General features: G+C 49.1%; 1 protein-coding gene across 1 annotated transcript in view; it reads left to right on the top strand.

Moving 5' to 3' along the window:
* Positions 1-8: 8 nt before the first annotated feature.
* The window catches only part of RGMA (repulsive guidance molecule BMP co-receptor a), a 43,088-nt gene continuing 16,509 nt past the window's right edge, over positions 9-26,587 (top strand). Inside the window, exons 1-2 of the mRNA XM_024767713.1 lie at positions 9-125; positions 19,286-19,401. Of these exons, the coding sequence (XP_024623481.1) occupies positions 112-125; positions 19,286-19,401 (130 nt within the window). The 5' untranslated portion in view covers positions 9-111. The remainder of the gene's footprint in view (positions 126-19,285; positions 19,402-26,587) is intronic.

Here is a 26,587-nt window from a genome sequence, read left to right as displayed (position 1 = left end):
ATCCCCTGCCCAACCCCTCCCACCTTGCCCCGGGGCCGACGAGCGGCGCCCCGGCACCCCCACTTCGCCCGCAGCCCCGCCAGCGCCACCCCCAGCGGGCTGCAGGGGCTCATGCAGCCGCCAAGGTAAGCGCGGGCCGGGAGCGAGACGGACCCGGCTCTTGACATCCCGGAGGCGCCGCCGCCACTTGCTCGGGGCACGACACCGCTGTGGTCCTCCCCAACCCTGCGTCTCATCTTGCTCCCATCTTGCCCAGATTTGGAGCTTTGCTGCGCCTCGATCCCTTTAGCTCTTGGCAGCAGTAAAGTTTTTGTGGTTTGGTATTTGCTCTTTTTTCCTAAAATGCTCTCGCCGGGCAGCCGGCAGCGCGCGTGGTTGGGCAGACCCGGCGAACGTCTGTACCACTGTGCGCGTGCTGGGAGCTCCCTTTCTCCCGCGCGGCCGTTGCAATCGGCCCGCGGAGCCTGGGACTGAGCGTGCCACCCGGCTGTCCAGCCGTGAACCCCATTGGCACGACTCGCCCGGCCCCCTCCTCCTTCTCTGCGTCCGGCTGCCTAACCAGCTGCAGAGTCGCGGCTGGAGCGCCTGCCTCGGGGGGCGTCGACGCGGCGCACTGTCTGAGCTCGGGTGCGAGCGGTCCTTCGCCTGGGAGGGCAGGTGCGCAGGAAGGTGAGGGGCTTGGGATGAGTGTTTAAGGGATAGGATCCCCGAGTGGCCCTGACGTTCCTAAGTGGACAGGTGGGCCCGGCGGCCCGGGCACAGCGACGGCTGCGCGCGTGGCCTGAGCCGTGGCTCATCCCAGGGAACGAGTGGGGCAGGGGAACAGGTGTATTTAGGGGGAGGGCCGATGTGGGGGACGCTCGGATGCAATTCTTGATTGCATCCTCTTAATGTAATTGCATAAGATTTGCTCGGAGGTAGAATCAGTTCCCCCAAATTGAGTTTTTTAATGGGAGCCTGCGAGCTGCTATTATGTGGTGTGGTTTCGGAAGGCGTTGGATTGTATTTATTTTATAAATCGGATGTCTTGCGATCGGATTAGGGGAAATCGCGCCATCTAGCGGAAATGGTACGCTGCGCCTTTCTTTTAGGCCGAGAAGTTGGATGTTCTCAAAGTAGGAGATTCCGGCGCGTGGCGTGGAGGCAGGAACCAGCAGGCAGGTCCTGGGATGAGTATTTCTAGGTGTATTTACAGTCCGGCTGAGCGGGAGTTCAGCGACACCCCCAGCTCCGCACACCGAGCTCAAGGGCCAGAATTGCAGCTCGTACTGAGTGATAGGTTGTCACCTCGAGGAGATCGTCACCTTCTCCTTCTGGCTTGAGGGTCCTCTAGCAAGAACATAGCGTAAAATGTTGCCTGCCGGTGAGTCTGTGCCTGTTCTCTGGGCATCTGTCCCAGAAATCGGAAAAAACCTATGCACGGACCGTGGTCTTCTCCCGTGTATCACAGATGAGTGATTTTTCAGGCGAATCTTGAGCCATAACCCCTAGAAAAGAGATTGGCTGTGCTCTAAAGGGCAGCTGAAGGAGAGAATTGGGAAAGAGTCTGGTGCAGATCTGTACAGGAAAGATATAATATACCAAAATGGCATTTTTTTTTTACACAAAGAAGAGGCTTTCAGCTGTTCCATTACCACAGCGAGTGACAAGCAGGCCTCCTTTATGAGAGGGACATGATCTCCAGTTAGCAACTGGGGCGGACTTTGCTGGACAGCAAGCTGAGCCGACAAAGACTGTGGGTGGGGCTCCCTGTCCTTGGTGCCTGGTTTTTGCTGCCACCTTCCAGGCCAGATGATATTAGCACTGAGCTGGACTCTCCCTGTTCTGAAGTGTAGTCTGCTTCCTTGTAGAGCAGTGTGGTGTTCTCCTTGTGGGGAGGACCCTTGCCCCCTTAAGATCCTCTGAGCTGTGGTGGTGGTGAGGGAGGTCCCAGCCTCCTTTTTTCAATAGCCCTGTTCCCATCATTTCCCTCCCAGGTGACAGGGGCTTATGCTCTGAATAGACATATGGAGTGGTGGGTGGCTTATCTGCTTACTCCCCACGCTATCTCAAACTGCCTCGCCGTTTGCAGGTGTTTATTTAATAACTAGATTTATGACAAAGAGTGTCTTGCAGTAACCTGGCATCTTATTCAAAGAGGGCTTCTCTGACCTTTGCTAAGAAACCTCTGTCTGCTTTCTTTCCTTACAAGCCTCTCCAAGGCGTGACTCGCTCCATCCCCAGGGGGTGTAATAATACAGAATGGAGGATGAAAAGCTCCTGGTTAATATGACCCTTGACTTGGCTCTTCACCCGCCCTGTGGGAGCCCAATACAGGAATTCTTAGATGAGGAGACGCAAAATAAAATGAATAGGTAGTCAGCATTCCTAACATTGGGACAGGGAGATTTTCAAGTCACTCTCACAGTGATGCTCGCTGCTTCTAGGAAGCAGGCAGGAAGAGGTGCTGGCACTTCCACTGCTCAGAAGAGGAAACTGATGCCCAGAGAGGTGCAGAGGAATAGCCAAGGTTCTGTGAGTTTAAAGTGCTTTTTTCCCTACAGCCTTGCTACCAAATGAATTAAACTCAAGCACTTGGTTTTACCAAGTATGGTCCCCAAATAGGGCATGCCATAGGAGATATGTTCACCTATCTCTCCAGAAGCCTGCCATCCAGAAAAAGAGACAGAATATACCCAAATGAAACTGATCATAAACAAAGTTCAGGCTTATTGGAATCTGTTATTTCTGTGAAACAAGGAGGCACTCCTACTTAAAGATCACTGTTCTAGAACTTGACTTACAACATCCCAAGTGTAAGTTCAAACCACATTTACGTGTCTGCAGTGTTCCTGTGGCTCTCTGGAGAATGACTTTGCTTTTCAAACAACATTCATTGTTTATTCATTCAGCAAACATAACATAGACTTAACTTGAAGGAGACCCAGGCTTTCTCACCTGTGGTTTCCAGCCCCATTCAGATGACAGGCTTCTCTTTTTCTTATTTTGACAGAATGACACCACAATTTCAGCTTCTCTTCCCTTAGCAACAGAGATCTGAAGAGCAACGAACGGGGCAATGGAAAAAATGAAGAACTGTCTTGCCCAAGTGTGCAGACAAGGTCAGGCAGAAGTCAGTTTCCTTGGTGACAAATGAACATCTTTTAAAACGATGCCAGTTTCTTAGCCAGGTCTGACCTGTGAGTAGAAAATGCTGTATCACACTAGAGCCTCTGGGTCAGGAGGCAAGAATACCCACTGAGGTTTGAAACTTCATAATCTGTGGGCAAGAGGAAGAAGAAATTTTGAGATTTGGGCAGAAATCAGAAAAAGTGCTAAATGCAAGTACCTTTTATAGCCCCATTTGAAAGATTTAAAGTCACTGCTACTTGACAAACATAAATACGCATTATGTACCTTATAAAATTATTATATCCAGATTACTACTGTAAAAAATTAAAGTGTAGCAGGCACTGTTTTTGTGGAAAATAATGACAAGATTGCCGGTTGAGTTTACTTCTCATTTTTCAACTGTTTGTTTAAAGCAACATTCCAAGATGGAGAACTTTCAGGAATCAGGACCCTGGATTTGCCAGAGTCTGAAAATCTGGCAGAAACTTGAAAACAAAAGATTCTGTCAACAATCTGGTGAAACAAGACCAATTCTTACAGATTCTGTGTCCTCCACAGGGCATAACAGAGATGAGTGGGTATGAGTACCAGTGCCCTAAAACTTGTTGATTGGTATCTCACTAGGGTATCATTTAGTAGTTACCATCTGATGTGGTTTCCACTTCCGTTTTATTTTTTTGTCTTTGGAGATGCTCCGAGCTCAAGGTCTCTGCAGCAGCTTGCCCTGGCTGACAACAACGATCCGTCCTGGTTCCTGATGATACCCACTCTATATCTGCCCTTGTGAGCAGAGATATTCTCCCTCAGTCCTCAGCAAGAGGCTCGGTACCATTACTTATTCTTTTTTTTATTGAAGCGTAGTTGATATACCACATTATATAAGTTACAGGTGTACAATATAGTGATTCTCAAGGTTTTACTCCATTTATAGTCACTATAAAATATTGGCTATATTCCCCATGTTGTACAGTATATCCTTGTAGCTTATTTTATACATAATAGTTGACATGTCTTAATCCATTATGCCTATATTGCCCCTCCCCACTTCCCTCTCCCCTCTGGTAACCACTAGTTTGTTCTCTATATCTGGGAGTCTACTTCTTTTTTGTTATATTCACTGGTTTGTTGTGTTTTTTTAGATTCCACATATAGGTGATAGCATACAGTATTTGTTCTTTGCTGTCTGACTTGTTTCACTTAGCACAATGCCCTCCAAGTCCATCGATGTTGCTGCAAATGGCAAAATTCCATTCTTTTTTATGACTGAGTAGTATTCCAGCATGTATATATATCACATCTATGGTTGCTTCCATATCTTGGCAGTTGTAAATTGTAAATAATGCTGCTATAAACATGGGGATGCACATGTCTTTTAGAATCAGTGTTTCTGTTTTTTTTCAAGTATATGCCCAGGAGTGGAATTGCTGGGTCATATGGTGGTTGTATTTTTAGTTTTTTGAGAAATCTCCCATTACTTCTTCTTAGCACACTTATTCTTCTTGAAGGTGGATGCAAACAATTTTTCGTCCTCTTTAGGAGTTTTCTCCTTGATGACTTCTTTAAACGAGACCAGGTGGAAACATAGGAACACACAAAGACTGACCCATGATGGCTTCCTAAACATCCGTCATGGTATAAGTCTTGTCGGTTACAATGTGAACACTCCACCTGAGAATTCGGTCTCCTGACAGACTTCTTAATACATTTCCCAATTGATCTGGACCACAGTGTGTATTTTCCTCCAGGTTCGCTATTTAAAATCCATGGTATCTAGTTGTTCAAGGTGCTTTCACCGTTTTATCCTCTTCATCAAAGTCCAATCCACTTGTGAGACTACCACATCTTCCTGGTTGCCCCTTGCAGGAATGCATTTACCTGGCTGTCAAAGAGGCTAGCTCAGGAAACATCTGCTGGGCCATCGCAGTGACTTGGAAATTTGCTGCCAGTGTGCATTTTCGGCCCCAGAATAGAATAGAATAAAATAGAAGAGATGATTCTTACAGGAACAAGTCCCTTGGACTGCTTGGCCGAGGGTGCTGCTAAGCTACCCCAGGGTATTGCTGCCTCTGCATCCATTTTGTTTGGCCAAGTGGCCTGTGAGGACCTTAAATTGACACCAGCCCCCTCATACAAGTGCATGCGCTAGGTAGCAGCCAGCCCTCGTGACCCACAGTCTCCCCTCCTCCCCAGGGCCTACCCCTTGTGCACCCGTCAGCTAAGATCTCCATCAGGCTCACCGAAAGCTCACTCTTTTGGTTTGAATTGACCTATTTGGCCTTAGCTCAGGAACCCCAAAGCACTCTGCCCACAGACCCTAATCAAGACATGTGCCACAGGGCTTCCCTGGTGGTTTGTCAAAGAGGCTAGCTCAGGAAACATCTGCTGGGCCATCGCAGTGACTTGGAAATTTGCTGCCAGTGTGCATTTTCGGCCCCAGAATAGAAGAGAATAAAATAGAAGAGATGATTCTTACAGGAACAAGTCCCTTGGACTGCTTGGCCGAGGGTGCTGCTAAGCTACCCCAGGGTATTGCTGCCTCTGCATCCATTTTGTTTGGCCAAGTGGCCTGTGAGGACCTTAAATTGACACCAGCCCCCTCATACAAGTGCATGCGCTAGGTAGCAGCCAGCCCTCGTGACCCACAGTCTCCCCTCCTCCCCAGGGCCTACCCCTTGTGCACCCATCAGCTAAGATCTCCATCAGGCTCACCGAAAGCTCACTCTTTTGGTTTGAATTGACCTATTTGGCCTTAGCTCAGGAACCCCAAAGCACTCTGCCCACAGACCCTAATCAAGACATGTGCCACAGGGCTTCCCTGGTGGTGCAGTGGTTGAGAGTCTGCCTGCCGATGCAGGGGACACGGGTTCATGCCCCGGTCCGGGAGGATCCCACATGCCGCGGAGCGGCTGGGCCTGTGAGCCATGGGCGCTGAGCCTGCGCGTCCGGAGCCTGTGCTCCGCAACGGGAGAGGCCACAACAGTGAGAGGCCCGCGTACCACACACACAAAAAAAGACATGTGCCCCAGGTCCTGTTTTCTGTTTGCACTGGGCCTTGACTTCCCCATGTGGCCCCTAGAAGTGCACCAGGTACTTCCTGCAGGACCTGTGAGTAATGAACTTCCCTATTTCAGTTTCTCTCGTGGTCTGTAGTTGAACCCTGGCTCACCATCCAGCACCTTGTGCTCCACTTGACAAGTGTGAATGTGACAGATTCATAACAGAAGAGCACGTGGAAATGCATATTTCATTCACAGAATCGTAAAAACTACCAGCTTTCTTCAAAACAGTTGGTACCTTGAAAAGGATAAGAATTAATTGGAAAGAATAAGAATTAATGTTTGTTTGGAAGTTTTGGTATATAACTTTCATTTACATTTAATTTAATATCTTTCATGGAAAGAGGTAGAATATAAATAATAAATAGATTTTTAATACAATTGCACTTTCTCAGATGGGCTTCCATTTATGCAAGCAAAAAGAAATGTAGAGCTTATGGGTGTTCCCTGGTGGTCTTGTGGTTAGGATTCGGGACTTTCACTGCCATGGTCTGGGTTCAGTCCCTGGTCGGGGAACTGAGATCCCGCAAGCTGTGTGGTATGGCCAAAATAAAAAAGAGAGAGAGAGAGAGAGAGCTTTGAGCACAGACTCACCTGTAGACGTGACGAGGTTCATGAGGGCTTCCCCTCACAGGTCCAGACCTGCTAATAACCCCTCACTCCTAAGGTTGGTAGGTCATTCTGCCCCAGAGCAAGGGATTCGTGGGAGTTTAATTTGTGTTGCTTTACATCAGTCAGTGCAGCTAAAATAGTTTGAAATTCAAATTTCGGAATACTGATTTCAAAGTGCTTCCCTTACTATCCTGAGGCATACTTGGTTTTGTATCCTTGGGTGTCTCAAGATCATACGGTAAGGAAAAGCTAGATGCCACCCTCTTCGATGCTGTGAGGGTTTTACGTTGCTTTTTTTTTTCTCTGCTAAGAGCATTTTGAGAAAGGAGATCCCTAAACTCCAGGCATCTGATTTCTGCATGAGCAAATGGATGCTATTGGCAGAGTCTACTGACTTCAGGGGTTCATTGCTAGGGAGCATACTGCTCCCTACATACACACACCTGGGCCAAGAGTCAATGAGGGCAAAGCAAACCCAAGCCAAAATGGCACCCAAACCAAGATGGCACCCAAGTCCTCCCTTTCTGGGTCAATGACCAATCTCTAGGGGTGGAAGCCCATCTGGCTTTGAATTTAATTAAGACATGCTCTGAATAGCTTGAGGTCTGAACGGACTGCGGTGAATTGATACTGTAGATAGATTTACCTAAACGTCTTGTTGTGTTATATTTACCTGTCGCTCAGAGGCTGTTAAGTCAGGTAAGCACTCTATGAAACGTTGACCTAAAGATACCATTTAACATCCAAAAGAAAGAAGAAGAATTCTATAAGTATTTCAACTTCATAAGTTTTTGGGGGTGTAGGGGAGATGGTTCTTTCCTTAAAACATTTTAATATTCTTGTTTGTTTATGGAAAACAGTGTATCTCTAAACATGCTCACATCTCTAATGAATGAGCCATCATTATACATATGGAGCATAACAGGAAAAAGTAAACCCCGGTGAAGATGAGAAGTAGCTGTGATTTGGTGGGAAATACATTGGACTTGGCATCACAAGGCCTGGTTTTGAGCCTCTCTCTGCCATTTATATTCTTGGTGACCTTGGACAAGTCACATAATCTCCCTGAGTCTCAGCCTCCTCATTTTGAATTGGAGACAGCTGTGCCCATCCCATAGTTGAGACCACCCTACAGTTACGTGGGAGACTTTGTCTTATAGTGGTTGATCAACAAAACTTGAGTATAACTGATCATGCACTTAGAACCCATCCAGAAGTCAAGGTTATCTAAAAGTCCTTGGGCACTAATTCGAAAAGATATGTGCACCCCAGTGTTCATAGCAGCACTACTTAAAATTGCCAAGATGTGGAAGCAACCTAAGTGTCCGTCAACAGATGAATGCATAGAGAAGACATGTCATAGATAGATAGATAGATAGATAGATTAGATATAGATATGTAGATATATATACACACACACACTGACATATACATATACACAATGGAATATTAGTCAGCCATAATCAAAGAATGGAATTTTGTCATTTACAGCAACATGGATGGAGTTGGAGGGCATTGTGCTAAGTGAAATACGTCAGACAGAGAAAGACAAATACTGTATGATATCACTTATATGTGGAATTTAAAAAACTACAACGAACTAGTGAATATAACAAAATAAAAAGAAGCAGACTCACAGGTATAGAGAACAAACCTGTGGTTACCAGTGGGGAGGGGCTGGCAATACAGAGCTGGTGAAGTGGGAGATACAAACTATTGGGTGTAAGATAGGCTACAAGGATGTATTGTACAACATGGGGAATATAGCCAATATTTTGTAATAATTGTAAATGGAGTGTAACCTTTAAAAATCTTACTAATATTTTTTTAAATTTAAAAAATTAAATAAAAGTCCTTGGGGAACGCTACAGATTTCCCCACCGTCCCCACGCATACGAAGGCTGTAGCAGAATCAGGTACATAGTAGATACTTTGTTACAATCAAAACAATGGTTCTTACCCATGATATAAAACTAACATTGGCAACTACTTATCAACACTTATTCTATGCCAGGCATCTGCTCTAAATTTTCTATTACTGTGTTAACTCATTTAATCCTCACAATAATCCATTGAGGGAGCCAGAGTATATCCCCATTTTTCAGAAGAGATAACTGAGGTTTAGACAGTCTGTTCAGACTGCATGTTCTTGGCCAGCATGCCATATTGCCTCTGTAATGAAAAAGTGCAGACATTCCCTCAGCCTCCAACAAATTGAAAAAAAGAATACCATCGTGGTAGAGGATAATGTCACATAAGCAACACATTTGTTCTTTCTCGATTGGCACCCTTCCCCGCCGCCCATCAGCTGGGGATCTTCTTTATTTCAGCTTTGCATTAGCCATTCTAAACAATTTTGAATTTGATGAATAACTTGGTCCTCTGTTCCTATTGCTAAATGTCTGTGGTATTTGTGCTCGGCACCGACTTGTTCATTAATCCAAATACTGCGGCCTTCTGCTGGTTGGGAGAGAGACGCAGGCTCGCTGATCAATTCAAATAGTTGCCATTTGGTGGATAAATGGGTCCAAGTTGGTTCTTCTCCCAAGAACTTACTGGAATGGGGAGAAGTAGACACTGGGTGGTCTGTCCTCCCTTACAGGAACCTGGTGCATCTCAGTAATGGGTACCCAGAAGTTGCTTTAAAACAAGAGGTTACTAGATGTTTACAAGGTGTGGTTTCAGGTATACAGTAGTATTGCTGGGTATGACTGCTGAAGAATTTCATGCTGACACTAAAACATAGAAGTGTCACTTTTCAAATAACATTTCCTACTTGCTCAGCAACATTTCGCTTGGGAGAACCCAGAAATGTTCCAGATGAGGCCCCAGGATGGGTCCTCAGAGTCAGGTATGGGCAAGGCCAGTTAGTTACAAAGCCAACACTAGTTCACTGAATTCCTAGAGATACCAGACCGTGAAGCTGGGAGACCACCCTCCCCCCCGGGGGGGGCGGGGAGCGGTGGGATGTGGTGGGCAGCCAGGCCACGATTCTGCAGATTGAGAGGCTGCAGGTCCAAAGGTAGGAAAGGACAGGGACCATAGAGTTAGAACTGCTCCAAATCCCAGGTCTCTCTCTTTCCCCACATCCACTGCAGTGTCTAAAAACTCTCAATCTCAACACCGACAATGAAGCAATTCACAAATACTATCACTTTCGTACTGGGCTTTGTAGGCAGAAGAATTTGCAACTGTAGACCAGCTAGTAGGTGTGCACTGGAGTCGCAGACAAGAGCTCAAGAGGAAAGTGAGGAAGACTTTCGTACATGAAACTCCAGATATGTACTAGCTTATAATCCCAGTTAGCAAGGAAGGGGAGAGGTATCAAAAGTATAAATGAGGCTGCCCCAGGAGCTTACTGAGAATCTCAGAGGTCAAGAAGAAGAGGTGCAAAGGACGGAAGGAGGGGCTTAAATTATGGAAATGTGACCTCAGAAACTGTTAGCATGTCATCAGGAGGGCTCCAACCCAGCCTGGGCTGAGGCTGGGGGACCTCAAAGGGAGTCCTTCCTTCTGTTCTGAGTAAGAGGATGAGCACAGAGATGCACGAGGGTCAGTGGAGGCAGAGAGAAGACCAAACATCTCCATGCCTGGGAAGGAGTTAGTGAGCTCACCAGAGGCGGTGTGACAGCTGGGAGTCACCCAGACCTGCCCAAACCCCACTCTGCCACCAAGCCAGCTGGGTCACCTCAGGCAGGTTACTTGCCTTCTGCAGTGTAAGTTGGGGTAAATGAGGGTTGTCTGACTTATGGATGAGAGAAGAGAGAAGACGTGTTTTCGAATGAGAATTGAAGTCCAGGAAGAAAAGAGGCTGTAGTTTTAAAAGGCATTTGGCATTCCTCTTATGGACTATTTTATTTTATTTATTTATTTTTATTTATTTATTATTTTTTAAGTGAAGTATAGTTGATGTATGATATTATATGTTACAGGTGTACAATATAGGGATTCATAATTTTTACAAGTTATACTCCATTTTTTGTTATTACAAAATATTGACTATATCCCCCTTGTTGTACAGTATATCCTTGTAGCTTATTTTATACTTAATATTCTGTACTTCTTAATCCCCTACCCCTATATTTCCTCTCCACCCTTCCCTCTCCTCACTGGTGACCCCTAGTTCTCTGTACCTTTGAGTCTGCTTCTTTTTTCACATGGACTGTTTTATATTTAAGTCTGTCTCTACATACGTACATCCCCTTTGGCTGGGGAACTCAGTTCTTCTTGGAGTCCTCAGCTCCTGACATAATGGAGGGACTCATAGGGCTGTTTCACTGAGAGTCAGAATAAAAAAGGAAATACCCACTGGGGAGGGAGCAGTTGAGGGCTTGCTAATACTTTTTGGTAAAATGATAGCTAGCTACATAGATAAATAGGTTGATTGATTGATTGGTTGATTTTTATGTGTGCTTATGTGCATATGGAAATATCTAGAAAGATGCACATTAAACTGTTGATAGTTATGGCCTCCAGGGATAGTCACCTGATTTCATTTAACAGGAAATTGGTTTCTGAACATGTGTGTATATTACTGTTTCAATTTCTTGAAATAAATTTGATGTTAGATTGAAGGAAACGGAAAGTCCAGAAAATTTGTTCTCCTAGCATTTTCTTTTTTTAAAAAATCCCTTTTATATCTTTCCAGCATCATGAATATGCCCATGCCTACCAAGCAGGGGTGTGCTTCTGGAAGCTTCTGAGGTGGACACTCCATGCTGATGTCCCATGCCAACCTGGTCCTCCAAAGTGGACTCCTGAGCAGGGATGTTGCTACCCCACGGAGCAGTCTGACGTGATTTGTCCACAAGGTGGAATTTTGACAGATGTGTACCAGACAGTATGAGGCCAATGGTGACGCAGTTGTCACCAGATCTGGTACTAATGAAGTCTTGCTTTGCAGTCAGTGGTCCAGTTCGTTAAAAAAGCTACTGACAAAGACCCCCCATTCTAAAAGATTCTTCAGCCTGGTAAAGTCCCAAGTTAATTTGAGGCAACAGGGTTGGGGAATAAACGTGGGGCTGCTGAGACACCACACAATCACCCCTCTCAGAGTCCTCAGAACTAGAATTATTTGTCTCCACATCTGCCTGCGCCCCTGGGCTTCCTGGGGTTGGGGGGCGACCTGTCTGCTGCTTATCCGAAAACTCCCAAAACCCACTCAGAGCTTAATACTCAGCGAATGCTTGTTGAATGAATGAAACAGAAAAACAAATAAATTAAAAGAATCTGCCTTGCATGTGCGAGTGGGGCGGGGGGTGGGGGGGGAGGTCGGTGGGGGGGGGATCTTAGTAACCTGATCACAGACAATAAAAGACATGTCCAAGAGCAAATAAAATCTGCTAATGTTTTAAATCCATTGAGAGAGTTCAAAGAGAAAGTGACATATTTCTTCAGTTTCTGAAGAGAGCTGTTGGAATGTCAGGGAAATGTGTGTTTCAAAAAAACCGTTAAAATATTGGAATAAGATCTGTATGTTTTAATTACTAAGAATAAGCGTCCCTCAGGGTGAGGGACAGAGCTCATAAGCCAAGGAAGTAGTGTGGACGCACAGAGAAAGTAAACCTACAGCAAACAAACAAAACCAAGATAAGCCGAAGTGGGAACACATTGGACGGCTTTCCGAGATCAACAGTAAAGAGGTTCCTTGATGCCAGAGTAAGGACAGTGAGACCCAAAAATGCTTTGGAAGAAAAGAAGCAGGGAGATTCCTAAATTGTCATGGAAACAAATAGGTCAAGGACAGCCTGTGGCCCTCTACCCCAGGAACGTCTGGAGAGAAGGGAGCAATGGCAATTAAAAATGGCAGTCATATCCTTGTGGCCAAAATATGCAACTTTCCTTCCACACCTGGCCTGCACCCAAGGGCCTACATGCTGGGCCCCCTGCCCACAAAGGAAGCCCACCTATCCAGGAAGGGTCACTTTTAATAACCACTTTGTGGAATAGATACTTAAAAAGTAGTATCAGCAAGCATTTTGTAAAGTCCTAATTAACTGGCCAAAGCACAACACGCTTTCTGAAAAGAACATGAAACTGGACCAGAATCTATTAGCATTCCTTGAGGAGGTAGAAACAGGTCTGGAGAAACCCAGGGATGAATTATGTTTAAACGTTCAAAATTCCTTCTGACAAAGTTCCACCCCAAAGGTCATTTCCAATAGTAAATTCCTCCAAAACATAAAGGGAAATCTCCATGGATCGGAATTGTCCTTAGAGACAGGAAAAAAAAAGAGGATAAACAGGTACTTTTCTAGATGAAGAATTATAAACAGCGGGGATCCCCAAGGATCACTGGTGCTCCCAGACTTTGTTTAAACGTCCATAGATCATCTGGAGGAATGACTGGTTCCAGGTCTGCAGATGAAATGGTTCCAGGCTCTCCAGAGAGATGGCAAACAAATGGTGATTAACTGCAGGACCAGTTTATGAGTTTGCAAGAAGATACATATTAAGCTTTTGCAGGGGCAAGCCTCAGTTAATACATTTAGGAAAACAACCCAAATTACAAAAATAACGGACTGTGTCCAGTCTGTTTATAGCCCCCAAGGGATCTTGGGGGTCTTTGCAAAATGTTTGTTTGCCCAAGACTGTGCAGGACCAAGCTGTTCAGAAATGGTATTGGAAACTAAGCCAAAAATAGTCTTCTCCCTGGGCTCTACCCAAACCTGGCAATTTTATGACCTTCTCCTAGAAACATGTCTCAAAACTGTAGAAAGGTGAGTAATCACCCAGGCAGAAGGCTTTCCTGAGAAGCTGGGCTGCTTTGCTCTTTAAGGACGTCAGTGTGGAAAGATGAAGCCAGAAAGGTGATGTGATCAAAGTCTATAAAACCTTAAAGGTTATGCAGAGATTGAGCAGCTCTGGTTCATCAAATCTGAGATGGACAGACCCAGTGTAGCCTTGAAGTTTGAAAGAGGATTTTGAGGGACAAATTACAAAGAAGGCTTGGGTCCCACTCTGAGCTGTAAATGAAGCAACTGAGTTCCTCAAAATGTGGTATAGGGCAAAATTTTTTCAAAGGTGGAGAGTGGAGGGGATGGGAGTAGGCTCAAGGAATTTTGCCAGTAAATGGATAATGGATTAAGAGCCATCAACAACACATCCCTGCACTTCTGAGGATGGCTAAAATACTTCTTGGGACCAGTTGGACCTCAGCTTCCTCCTGATTGGTCAAGAATCTGTGCATAGATGTGAGAGGAACCAAAATCAAACCAGTTTCAGCAAAACAAGGACTTTGTTGGCTCCCATAGCTGGAGCAGGTCCTCGTGGAGCTCCGAGGAGCTAAGAAGGAGCTTCAGGGAGAACCATGTGCTGAAGAGTGGCATGTGGATGGTCAGCCCTGAAAATCGCCATCAGCCCCTGAAAAGCTCACCAGACACAGTGCAATTTTAGTATAAACAGTATGCCAACTCTGCAAACACAGCTTCAACCCACAACACTCATCAATACTCACCTTCCTGTCAGATTACTATCCCCAGACCCATCCTATGGAGGAATCAGAGATCAGAACTGGGAGCTCCCTCATGGCCACAGTCTCAGGACAGATTCTGATTGGTCATCTTGGGTCATGTGCCAGTCACTGCTTTAATGAAATCAATTATTAGGTTCTCTATCTTGCCTGGACTTTAAGTCCAAGAGGATAAACTGATTGACTCATCCTGGGTCTTATGTGCACCCACGGTTGATGGAGAGTGATGGAACTTAGAACCTACAAGTCCCTACACATTAGTCACCCAGGAGAGCTGACTAAAAATGCTGATACCCAAGGCTCTACCTCCCGAGATCCAGATTCAGCTGCTCCGAGTGGGGCCTGGGCATTTGTATTATTGTTAAATCCCCCATGATGATCTCCCAAAAGAATATACCCCTCTCCTTTGTGAGGCTTTGGGTGGGGCTCCCAAGTGCTAAAAATGCACACCCTAGCAGAGCATGTGCTGGCCTTTCCCAGGCTCCTGCTTTCTCTTTCTGCAGCCTCACCTCTTTCTCCTATAGCCATCCTCAAGCTTTTCCAGCTCCTCAGGCAAGCCACACCTTGGTACATGGTTTCTTCAGTGTTCCTTCTACCTGGAAGCCCTGCCCTCCTCCTCCTCCCTTGCCCACCACCTTCCCCTGGTACATTCCCAACTGGGAAAACTTCCCTTCCCACGCTGCACCCCAGGCTGGGCTGGAGGCCCCTGGCGCCCGTGTTCTGTGCCTCCCCAACAGCATCTGTGTTATGCCTTATTGAAAGTGATTGTTAAGTTATCTGTCTTGACTTTAAGCCCAGTGTGGACTTGCACCATTGGAATGAAAGGCACATACAGCACGTCAGGGGTGGGGTTCGGTGTGCTTGGCTCTGCCATTTATTAGCTGGTAATTGGGTGAGTACTTAAACTCACTCAGCCTCAGTTTCTTCATCTGCAAAATGGGGATAGTAATAGAACCCACCTTAGCTTAAAGTGTCTAGAAATGTAAAGCACTTAGCCAGCACCTGACATAATGTAAGAGCACACTGAAACATGAGCCATTATTACTATCATTCTTAGTGAAAATGAATCCTTGAAGATACCTCGCAAGATACACCACCCTTTCGGTAAAGCCCTCCCCAGGTAGTTAGTTGTTCTCTCCTCACCTCTGTTTTACCCCTCACCTTCCTCTAATATCTGTTTCTACTAGCAGTTCAAAGATAGGAGTTGTCTTATTGATTTCTTTATACCCCAGGGACTAGCATGTACTAGTCCTAAATATGTATTTATTGACTGATGACTCAGGCCCTGCATTTGAGAACACCCTGTTCATACCCAGAGGCAGGGGAAGCCAGACTCCTTCCCCACCGCTGCCCCTGGGAGGGCTTCAACCTTACGTAAACCTCGCCTTTCAGAAGCTCCCTGCTCCTTCATCACACAACCCCACCCCCCGAAAATGGAGAGGGAGAGATGGGGGGGCGAGGGTTCAGTGGTGGGGCCTCCACAGCCAGGACTGGCGGAAAGGGAACAGGAGCATGAAAAGGTCTCTGCCCCTCTGCCCAGGCTGCATCCAGGGGAAAATGCATAAGTGGTGAGACTCTATAATGAGAGCTGTCAGTCTGAAGTCAGCTACACTTTGCGGTACGCGTGCCTCTCACTGTAGTGGCCTCTCCCGTTGTGGAGCACAGGCTCTGGACGTGCAGACTCAGCGGCCATGGCTCACCGGCATGTGGGATCTTCCCAGACCGGGCCTCGAACCCGTGTCCCCTGCATCGGCAGGCAGACTCTCAACCACTGCGCCACCAGGGAAGCCCTGAAGTCAGCTACACTTTGATTTAAGTGAGTTTCTGTGGCAATAGAGTGCTGAGTTCCAAAACCCAACATTTTAAGAATTTCTTATTTTTGCAAAGATTTGGGGAGTTGTCAATAAGCTGGTTGGTTTGGCCGGTATAGACAGATTCCTCAAGGTCAACACAACCTCATATTCCTCTATTTGTGGCTGGATTTCTCTTCATAGTCTAAACTGTGTAAAAGCCAAATCTCTACTTCTGTGATGTCCAAATTCAGCCTCACACATTTCTCCTCTGAGAAGGAAGCCCTTTTCGTCCCTTTCCCAAATGATTTGCTTATGCCGTAGGAATTGGATCTCCTCCCAAAATGATAGCCAGTCCCCTGGCCGGAAGGCTGCGGAGCTCCCATGGCCCAGTGCCCCTCCCAGATTGTACAGGCACACCTCATTTTATTGTGCTTTGTAGATACTGCTTTTTTTTTTTTTAATTGAAGGCCTGTGGCAACCCTGTATCCAGTAAGTTTATCCATGCCATTTTCCCAACAGCATTTGCTCACTTTGTGTCTCTGTGTCACATTTGGGTAATTCTCTCAATATTTCAAACTTATTCTTTATTGTTCTGTCTGTTATGTGATCAGTGATCTTTGATGTTAACTCTTGCAAAATGATTCCAGCTCGCTGAAGGCTCAGATGATGGTTAGCATTTTTTAGCAATAAAGTTTTTTAAATTAAGGCATGTATACTGTTTTTTAGACATAATGTTACTGCACACTTAACAGACTACAGTATAATGTAAACATAACTTTGATATGCACTGGGAAGCAAAAAAATGTGTGGGACTTGCTTATTGCATTAGTTGCTTTATTGCGGTAGCCTGGAATGGAACCCTCAATATCTCCAGGGGATGCTTGTATTCAGTTGCAGTCTTGGGGTGACAGTATTATCAGCCTGCCCCTTACAGACGAAGAAACTGAGGTGTAGAGGCTGCAGCCAAAGGTCCACACTCTTGGGCAAGGACAGCACCGGGAGGGCCTGCTTCCAGGCCTTCTGAAGCCTGCACAGCCTCTCTGCTGGATCCTAAGCCACGTTCTGAGACCCAGAGATGCTGCAGCTGTGGTGGTGGTGAATTTACAGTCGGGGCTGCTGGGAATGCTAATGGATCCTTTCTCTCTCATTAGCGAGAAGCTTTAGAACTAACTTGTGTAAGGCAGGATCTAGCAAAGGGTGTTCATTGGTGGACCTCAAAGGTGCGTGTGTGCAGTCTGGCTCTGTGCCTGCCTCAGTGTGCCAGGGCTGCCCTGTGATTCTAGAGAATAAATGGTGGATCTGGCTCCCGGATGGGCCAAGCCTGAGAGGAATGCGAACCGCGATCTGGATTTTGAGGTGGTGGCCTTTCACTGGACAAACCTGTAGCATTTTGCCAACGGGGGCTTAAAATGAATCCCGGTTTGGGGGAATGATAATTAGACAGAGCCTGTTGGACTGAGACCCACATTTTTTTTTTTTCTTTTTCTTTTCTGTATGCGGGCCTCTCACTGTTGTGGCCTCTCCCATTGCGGAGCACAGGCTCTGGACGCGCAGGTTCAGCGGCCATGGCTCACGGGCCCAGCCGCTCCGCGGCATGTGGGATCTCCCCAGACCGGGGAACGAACCCGTGTCCCCTGCATCGGCAGGCGGACTCTCAACCACTGCACCACCAGGGAAGCCCCGTGAGACCCACATTTTTGAGGGAAATACGGTGGCACCCCAAACTGTAAAGCCAGCAGTAGCCATCACTGCATTTTGCCCTGAGGAAACAACAGCTTGTTTTTGCCCCATGGTACGGTGCTTGAGGCATTAGTCCCCTTTCGTACTTGTTTTGTAGAAGCCAGATTCAGAAGTATTACTGCTTTGGGTTCCATCTACAGACCTAGGGTCCTCTTCCCCTAGCCCAAAGCTTTCTCCTTCAGAGCTTCACTCCCCTGCCAGCAGGCAGAGTCCTAAATGCAGACGCAGCCCTGCGGCCTCTGTGGCCTTCAGCAAGTGAGGACTGCCATAGTGCTTAAAAGAAACATCTAAATTGGATAAAAACTCAGAATTTTTTCCAAAGAACCAGATGAGTTGGCTTGGAAGTGAGGTGAGGGGGGCCAAAGGAGCAATTGGTTTGACTAAAAACACTTGCTCTGGCGTATTTGTGTTCCATCCAAAAGATGCTTCTCAGGGGAAGTGACCAGTTTTAAATATCCCAACAGCGGCAGGAGAGCTGCGGGGCCTAGGGAATCTTGGGGAGGAGACATTTTGCTCCTGGAAAAATAAGTGACCAAGTTAAAGGAAGTCACCACCCTGATGCTCTCCCAAGAGCGGCCTTGGTGGCCTTGCCCTGGCAGCGCGGAGCGTCCAGGCCCTGCGCACCGCGGGGCCCGCTGCATCCACACCTCCTAGGGTGGCAGCTGCCCTGCCGCCTCCGTCAGGCTCGCAGGCCCCCGACTCCGGAGCGCGGCCAGTACGAGTACTGGGGCAGCAGCGAGGTGCCTGGAGGGGATGCTGGAGGTGGCCGAACCCCGGCGGGGTGGGTGGCCCGGGGCCAAGGTGGGGGGGGAGGTAGGGAGGGAGCCTCGAGGTACTTTAGTGGCCGACATCCATTGGGCCATCCCGCCCAACCCCGGACAACTCGGAAGCGGATTTTTCAGCCTCCTGCACTGGAGACACATCTGAGTGAGAGCAATGAGTCGGGGTGTCGGTGGCGTCTTCGGAACAGCAGTCTAGTTGTAAAGGGATCCTGGGGTTTTTCTCCAAGCTCAGTTTCTACTTGGTTGGATACGTATAGGGAAGATGGGGGAAGGGGGCGCGGCCGTCCTTGCTCTTTGCCGGCCTTGGCTGTCCCGGGGCATTTGGGCCTTTTCTGCGTGGAAAGCCGCGGGGTTCGGGGAGCCGGGGCGCGCCCACCGTCCTCCAGCCCTGGGTTCCCCAGGTCCCCGCGGCCTGCACCGCAGCCCGGCCGCCTCGGTCCCCGCCCAGCTCTTCTCCCCCAGCCCCCAGCGGGCCGCGCTGAAACCCGAGCGCGAGGGGGCGGAACGCGAGGCGGCTGGGGCAGCGGGGCCGCGCCGACATTGGAGGCGAACTGGGTGATGGATGGCGAGGGAGGGGCGCGCGGGGAGGGGGGGCGCGCCGGGCGCCCGCGGCCGAGATGGACCGAGCCTCCCGGCTCGCTGCTCCCGCCGGCGGAGCGAGGCTGCCCTTTCTCCGCAGCGTGATTTATTTTCTTCTTTTCTTCTGAACTCTTCTTCCAGGGAGAGGCTAGTGGTAACAGGCCGAGCTGGATGGATGGGTATGGGGAGAGGGGCAGGACCTTCAGCCCTGGGATTCTGGCCGACCTTCGCCTTCCTTCTCTGCAGCTTCCCCGCAGGTAAGGCACTGCCCCCGACCCGGGGACAGCCGGCCGGGCGCGCGGGGCCCGTTCCCCGGGTCTCCTCGCAGCGCCGGGCCACAGGTCGGCGAGTCGGAGCTCAAGTTCGCCGGCCCCCCGCCTCCCATTTCCACGCGTCTTTGTTTCTCCCGCGTCCCGCCGAAGGCGCGATGGATGCGGCAGTGGGGACCTGGGGGAACCCCTCCCAGGCTATAATGAAAAAGAGCCAGGCGGGGAGGTCGCAGGCGCCGGAGACGTCTCCCAACTTCCGAGAAAAAGGGGATACCGGGATGCGCCCCTTAGGGGCCCCCGAGAAGGGGGAGAAGAGGAGGCACGGACTCGGAGCAGAGGGCACTTTCTCCAGCTCCTCGCCCAGCAGTTTGCAAACCTGCCGGGTGCCCAGGGGTGGAGCTGGGGGCGCCCCTGAGGTCCCAGGCCTGACCCGGACCGCCCCCTCCCGCGGGACCCCGTCCCTCCCCCTCGCGCTCGCCCACGCGGGGAAGCCCACGGACTGGGCTTCGAAGGGCCCTTATTCCTGTTTGATAACATTCCGCGTCGCCCCCTGTTTGTTTTTATTGTGTCAGAAAGGGAGAGAATTTCAGAATTAAAGCTGAAAAAGCCCATCTGTTTCCAATGAATCCCCCATAGTTTTTCACAATGTTTTTGGCAGATCGCTGCTTTCAAATTCCTCCGAGCCCGGACCTCTTGTTTTTGTTGGGGGAAGGGAAACCAACTCCACAGAGAAGCATTTGTTCCTTCCCAAACGCTCCAGTTTCTTTACTTTTTTTTTTTCCCCCTTTCGGAGGGGGAGGGGGAAGGCACGAAACTTAAATCCCGGGTCTGTTTTCTTTATAATGTTTCGAGAAAGTTTATTCCATTTTTGCCATATGCTACTCACAGCCTCGAAATGCCAGTTAAACCCTCTGTACCCATTTTCCCCTTGCTAAAAATACAAATAAACCCAGCGTCACGGGTCAAATGCTCGCCGATGCAAGGCGAGATTTCCCGGCTGTTTCCATTGTGCTGCGGGATGCCGAGGTGTCTTTTTTGCAAAAATGAGAGCCTGTTTCGCTCCGCAGGCGGAACGGATCCGCAGCCGCAGCGCTCTACGGAGCTCTGCAAGAAAGGACTTGAGTTAGACCGGGATTGGGTTGTTTTGTTTTGCTCCTCAGCCAACTGGGTTTCAGGAACTGGCAGAACTGGGCAGTCCGGACTCGGCCTGGCTGTAAGTTGGGGCTCCCGGTGGGAGGACATGCAAGGCAGCTGTAAGGGAGGAGGAATCCGTTTACTTTCCCGCCCCAGCCCTGCTCCGGGGCCCCCCAAAACCCACCCGGCCCCGCGCGCCCCAAGGGCGTCCCCGGACAGTCGCAACCTGCTCGCAGCCTTGTATTCCATTGGGGATGCCCCGGCCAAAGACAAAATGGGGGGTGTCAATGCCTTACAGAGCCTTTAGACCCCTTGCACCCTCGCCCCAGAATATTACAACCTCCGTAGAGGGTCAAGCAGCAAGGAGTCCTACTCTCCCTCCCTTTTTTTTTTTTTTTTAAGACAGTTTCCCCACCTATAGAAGGTTCTGGCTGAAAGGCTGATTTGGGTCCCTCCCAAGAACTAAGAAACTAAAATTTGAAATGATCCTCTTAAAAAAAGAAATCCCCCTTTTAGAGATGCAGCAGTTTGTACTGTGTGTGCATCTCGGTTTGGTCCAGATAAAGATCCAGCCCATTGGAAGTTTTATCAGATGGGTTGATAAATGGCTTTTGTCCCTTAGCTCATGGGGGATGTGATCTCAGCTTGGAGCTGAAATTGAGAAGGGGGGCTTAGAAGCCCTTAAAACAACACCTTCCCGCTCTTAAAGCGGCAGCACTTGTTAACTTCTTGGGCTGGAGGGAGAGGAAGGGAAGGGCTGGCAGGAAGTACTCAGAGGTAGGAGGGAGCTGTCAGGGCTGGGTGGTGGAGTTTTGCTGTTTTCATTTCTCCATCTTAAAAACTTTATTTTAAAAGTCTCCCCCATAGTCTGAGGAAAGCTGGTGGGTTATAGAATTCATAACCCGAATTCCATCACTTGTTTCCAAGAAGCCCATTTCTTTTTGGCTTCAAGGCTGGTAACTAAAACCTGGCAGATAGAGCAGATAGCTGTTGCGCTGTCATGCCAACTGGCTAATGTTTCTTCTAATTTGAGGCCTTGACAGCCGCATTTAGTCAAAATTGCCCACCTTGCTGAAAACTGAGCTTCCAGTATGCCCGCATGAAATAATACACTGGGGGCTCTGGAAACGTGTGTGCTCCAGAAACCTGGGTCAAGAAGACGGTTTCTTAAGAGATGAAATGGGTCATTTCCACCACAAAGAGGTGGACTGTCGCCAGAGGGGCTGCTTGGGGATCAAGTCAGAGAACCTGCAGGTCTGGTGGGCAGCTGGGTGGGCATTAGAGGAAAAAAAAAAAAAAAGAAAGCACTGGAGACAGTCAGGGGCCCTGTGTGCCAGCCCCTCCCTCTAAAGACAGGTGGAATCTGGCTGGAGCAGCCTCGTGAAAGCATAGGCTTGTTCAGTGCTAGTCGACTTGAATGGCTTCCAGGAGTAAACCCATAGGAGTGCAAATTAAATTGGACATAGTTATGTGGAGAAAGATGCCTTAACCTCTGCTAGACTGAGAGGGTTTGTGTCTTCTGAGAGTGTTTACATGTACTCAGCGTGCGTGGCACACCTCCTGTGGTCCTGACACAGGGACAGCATTCGGGGCCCTCATCTGAGCAAGGTTGGCGTCCGCCTTCAGTCCTGGTGGAAGGACAGGGGCCCTTCGGTGTCCCTTGGGCTATCAGGGTGTCTGCATGGACCATGCTGTGCCTTCAGCAGATGGACAGAGTGGCCACTGCTGTGGTCTAGCTGGGAGGGGGGCGTGGCAGGAGGCCAAGAAAGGCTTCTTGGGAGAGTCTTTCACTAACAGCGTCTGCTTCAAAACACAATTAATAGATACTTTTTTAAAGTTTGAAACCACCCTGGCTTAATAAAACATTTCTAAGAGGAACCCATCAAAGTCACATGTTGTAGACATGCTGGCATGCTTCCCATTGGCTACATATGGATGCTATACTCCAGCTTGGTGGTTCTCAAAATGTGGTCCTTGGGCCGGCAGCATCAACCTCCTCCCTCCCCCCCCACCCCAGGAACTTGTTAGAAACCTACCGAAGCTGATGTTCTGGGGGTGGAATGTACAGTCTGTACTGTAACAGGCCTTCCAGAGGGTTCTGATGCACCTCAAGTGTGAGGACCACTGTTGTAAAAATTATTGCCCTGGGCCTTTCTTTTTTCCTCTTTCCCCTTCCTTTTAAACCGCAGCTGTCTTAGAAAGATTAGTCCTCAGTGGGGAAACTAAGGCTTGCAGAGACCCAAGTCCTCTGCAGTATCCAAGTACATCTGTGTCATTGTAGAAATGAGAATATTTATCTCGGAGCTGCTATTCAAAAACGTACAAGCAAGTCAACCTACTTACCATGTTATTGTCCTTCCAGTAGGTCTTTGTGTCCCAGAGGGAAAGACTGAAATGAGTCCCACTGCAAGAGCCGGATGGCAGCAGCGTCAGCCAGTAGGCTGGTGCGTGCCACACCAAGGGGCCTGCAGGGCAGAGCCCTGGCTCCCAGGGAGGGCGGGATGTAAAATCCTGCAGATGGTTGGTCCCTTTGGCCCTGAGGATGAGTTGGAGAGTAAGGAGAGGATCTGTGGTCTTCTGGTTTAAGAAGGGAAACCTCTGCAAGGTTGGAGGAATTGCTAGCAGTCACCCCAGTGCCCAAAGGAGAACTGGGGAGAGGTGATCCATGGGCTCAGATAAGGTTGCTCCATGAGATGGGGAACTGGGGTCCCGGGTCTCTGTGGAGGTGAGAGGATCGCGTGGGGACCACTTTACATGTTGGAGGTCATATGGTTCCTGCTAAAATTTCCCTCTCGGGTGCAATGTTCAAGGCCCTCAGCAGAAGTGGGCAGAAAACCCCAATTTGTGTTTGGTTGAGTGATTGGGGGTACCATGCCGTTGTAATGCCTGGCTACACTCAACCTGCCTAAAACTGAAGGTGCTGTTTCTTCTAGGGTAACCAACTCATCTCAGTGGACCCAGGACTTTCCACTGTTTTAAAATTGAGAGTCCCGTGTCTTTAGAAGCCCTCTGAGTCCTGGGCACACCTGGATGATGGGTCTTCCTAGACTCTCCTTCTGTCCCCTGGACTAGTGCCTGGCCTGTGTCTGTTAGACCCCACTGCCCAGAACCGTGAAGTCCTGGGTGTGAAGTGGCCTCTCCCTTCTGTCCGTTCACCCGGCGCTGGGCCTCCTTCCTCCACCCTTTCCTGCCTGTTCCCTTTGTCACCTGCAAGCAGCTGAGCTTGGACCTGCCTCCCAGGTGCCCCACCCTCGCGCTCCAAGTTGCCAAATGAATCGCTCTAAAACTCCTGCTCAGGCACTCACAGCTCTCTGTGGGCCTCTTTGGAGCATGCAGAAGAGAGGACCCTCTGGCGTCTGGTCCCACACTCATCCCTGGCCTCATTCCCTGGCATGTCCCCAGGCTCCAGGTCCCTCCAGGTCTCCCCATACTCTGTCACCACCCACCATACCTTAACGGTGGGCAGCCCCCAGGCCTTGCTGAGGCCCCTGCCCAGTTTGGAATGGGAATGCCCACTAGATTAAAGCCCAAGGCCAGTGCCATCTGTTGGGGTCCAGTGCCGCCCCTCCAGTGACCTGGGTACCTGTCACCTTGGCTCCTGACGCCTGTGCTTCCTCTTGGCCTTGTTGCTTCCTGGGTCTTGGGTTTTTAGTCCTCTTCTAAATCACTGGAGCTGTTCATAAGGGCAGGAGCCCCATTTCCTGTTGTTTATACCCTTCTCTTTGCACCCCAAACACACCCGGCACAGTCCTGGAAACTACAGGACCCTTGGGTTTTTTTGTGTGTCTGTTTGTTTCCTGCTCAACAGACAGAGACCACAGGGTTGGGGTGGGGGATGTCCAGATACCCCAATCTTTTTTTCAAAAACTGTGTTTCTGCTTATAAAGACAATACTCATTTTTAAATCTAAAGACCGAAAAGGATAAATAAGGAAATGAAAATAACGCAAATTCCGACCTCCCACAGACTACCATCGCTCATTGACATACATGAATAACCTTCAAGACAGAATACCTTCATGTTGTTTTCTCCAAAATATGATCATTTGAAGAACAACAGTTTTTAAAGCGCTTCCATTTATTGAGTGGCCGCATATACCAGGCACTCTGCTAAATACTTGAAATATGTCACCTCATGAGATGGTCACCCCTCCCCTGTGAGCATCATTCCCTCTGTATCGATGAGGAACCAGAGGGTCAGAGAGGTTGCCTGACATCGCACAACTTAGTGGCAGAGCCAGGAGTACAGCCCAGACCCCTGCCCTTTTCCATATACCAGATTTTGGGTAAACACTCGTTAAACGCGCTACGTAGCATTTTACACTTTGAGCTATGTAGCGTATAAGGCTTTAAGGTGGGGGAAAAGAATAAGAGACTTTGGAGATATAATTAGACAGCAGAATGAAGAGTGACCACACTCTTCCATGGATCTCACATTGTTGCCTCTTCCCAAAGGCCCTCTCTGCTCCCTATCTACCCCTGCCTTAGCATTCCAAAGCACATGCCACCCAGCCGTAGGCTGGGAAAACAACTTTGGCAGAGCTGTCATGGTGCAAATTTTCCCAAGTCAGGTTTGTGTCTTTGGGGTTTTGCTTATTTATTCATTTCACTCACCACTTCACCTGGGCAGTCAGAATACCGAGACGCCTGTTAAAGTGATCCCTCTGCGCCCAAGTGTCTGCAGAAAGGAGCCCATTATTGTTCCCCACGCTGAGGAATGTTCCATGAACACGGGCTCACGCTCGTGTGTGCACCAGCCAGGCGTGTGCCTTCCCAGTGCGTGAGGAAGGTGGAGGAAGGCCTGCCTGCAGATGGAAGTGGAGGAGAAAAGCCACTTCAAATGAATTTTGACCCAGAGCAGCCAAGCAAATGAGCCCAGGGTTACTAGAAGCAGAACCAGAATGGAAAATTGTCACCTCTAGAGCCAGTCCTAGACTCAGGAAAAGGGGTTATGCCTCCAAGTAGGCCCTGAAAAGTGATGTCTTTGCCCATATACCATCCTTCTCGTGGAACCCAGAGTCGCTTAGTTCTCTGCCCTAAGGCAGGGTGGTCTTGGCATGGAATCCTGTGCCTGGCCCCTGCCGCACCATGGGCCCCTCTAACCCAGAGGAGCCCTCAGCTGCCTGACTGACAGGGCTGCTTGTGGCCTTGGGCCCGAGGGTGAGCACATGTGCTTTTTCACGTTCTCTCGGCTGTTGATCTGGCTCCGTGTGGCCCCAGTGGGTGTACCCTTTTCCTTGGCACTTGGCCTGGTTTCTTGCAGCGACTTGGCACGTGTGGAGGCTGGGACAGAGCAGCCTGGCTGGGTGTGACGAGGGGGCAGCGCCTCCTGCCTCAGCTTGGTGAGTGGCACTCGGCCACCTGTGCCCACACTTAGCAGTGAGTTAACCACTGCTCCCCCATCTCCCCTCCTCCACTCCCTAAGCCAATGCAGATTCTCTGAGAAGCTTCCTCCTGCCCCGGGCTTTCTTCTCGGGTAGGTAGGTCCCTATAGGAAGCCCCCGAGAAAAGTCCCAGTGCTCTCAAGGGGCGAGAGACACTTTGGAGTCACGGGCTAGGTCGGTTCCTTGGAACATTCTTAGGCTGAACTGGGAGGAATGCCTCTGAGGAAAGCTGATCGCTTCTGGCTGCCTGTGGGTTAAGTAAGGTAGGGTTGGCTGCACCTGGTGAAAAATCCAGTCCCTCACCTGGGTGTGTTCCTCTCGGTATCTGACGCGAGACACCTGGATGGATCGACCCAAACCCGGCAGCCACAGGCATCTCTCAAGCAAAGAGACTCCAGAACACTGCCACGGCGAGAACTTGCCAAATTCTGGCGCTAGATCCATCCACTGTCCCCTCCCAGCTTCGGTGCTAAGGGACAGGAGAGGGTGGAGAGTGGTCCGCTGCTTCTGCTGCTGGTGCCCAGCCTGGGTCTCCCACTGGGCGCAAGCACATTTCCCACCTCTTTTGGGACCCACATCCCAACTCGTTGCTAAGAGACGAGCCCCAGCATCGGCGCTGCCTGGGACAGGTGGGCAGTGAGGACAGGGGCCCGGGGG

The sequence above is a fragment of the Neophocaena asiaeorientalis genome, unplaced genomic scaffold (assembly GCF_003031525.2).
Source record: "Neophocaena asiaeorientalis asiaeorientalis breed wild unplaced genomic scaffold, Neophocaena_asiaeorientalis_V1.1 scaffold297, whole genome shotgun sequence".
Classification (NCBI taxonomy): Eukaryota; Metazoa; Chordata; class Mammalia; order Artiodactyla; family Phocoenidae; genus Neophocaena; species Neophocaena asiaeorientalis.
Note: the sequence above shows the minus strand (reverse complement) of the source record. Positions and strands in the feature narration are given on the sequence as shown.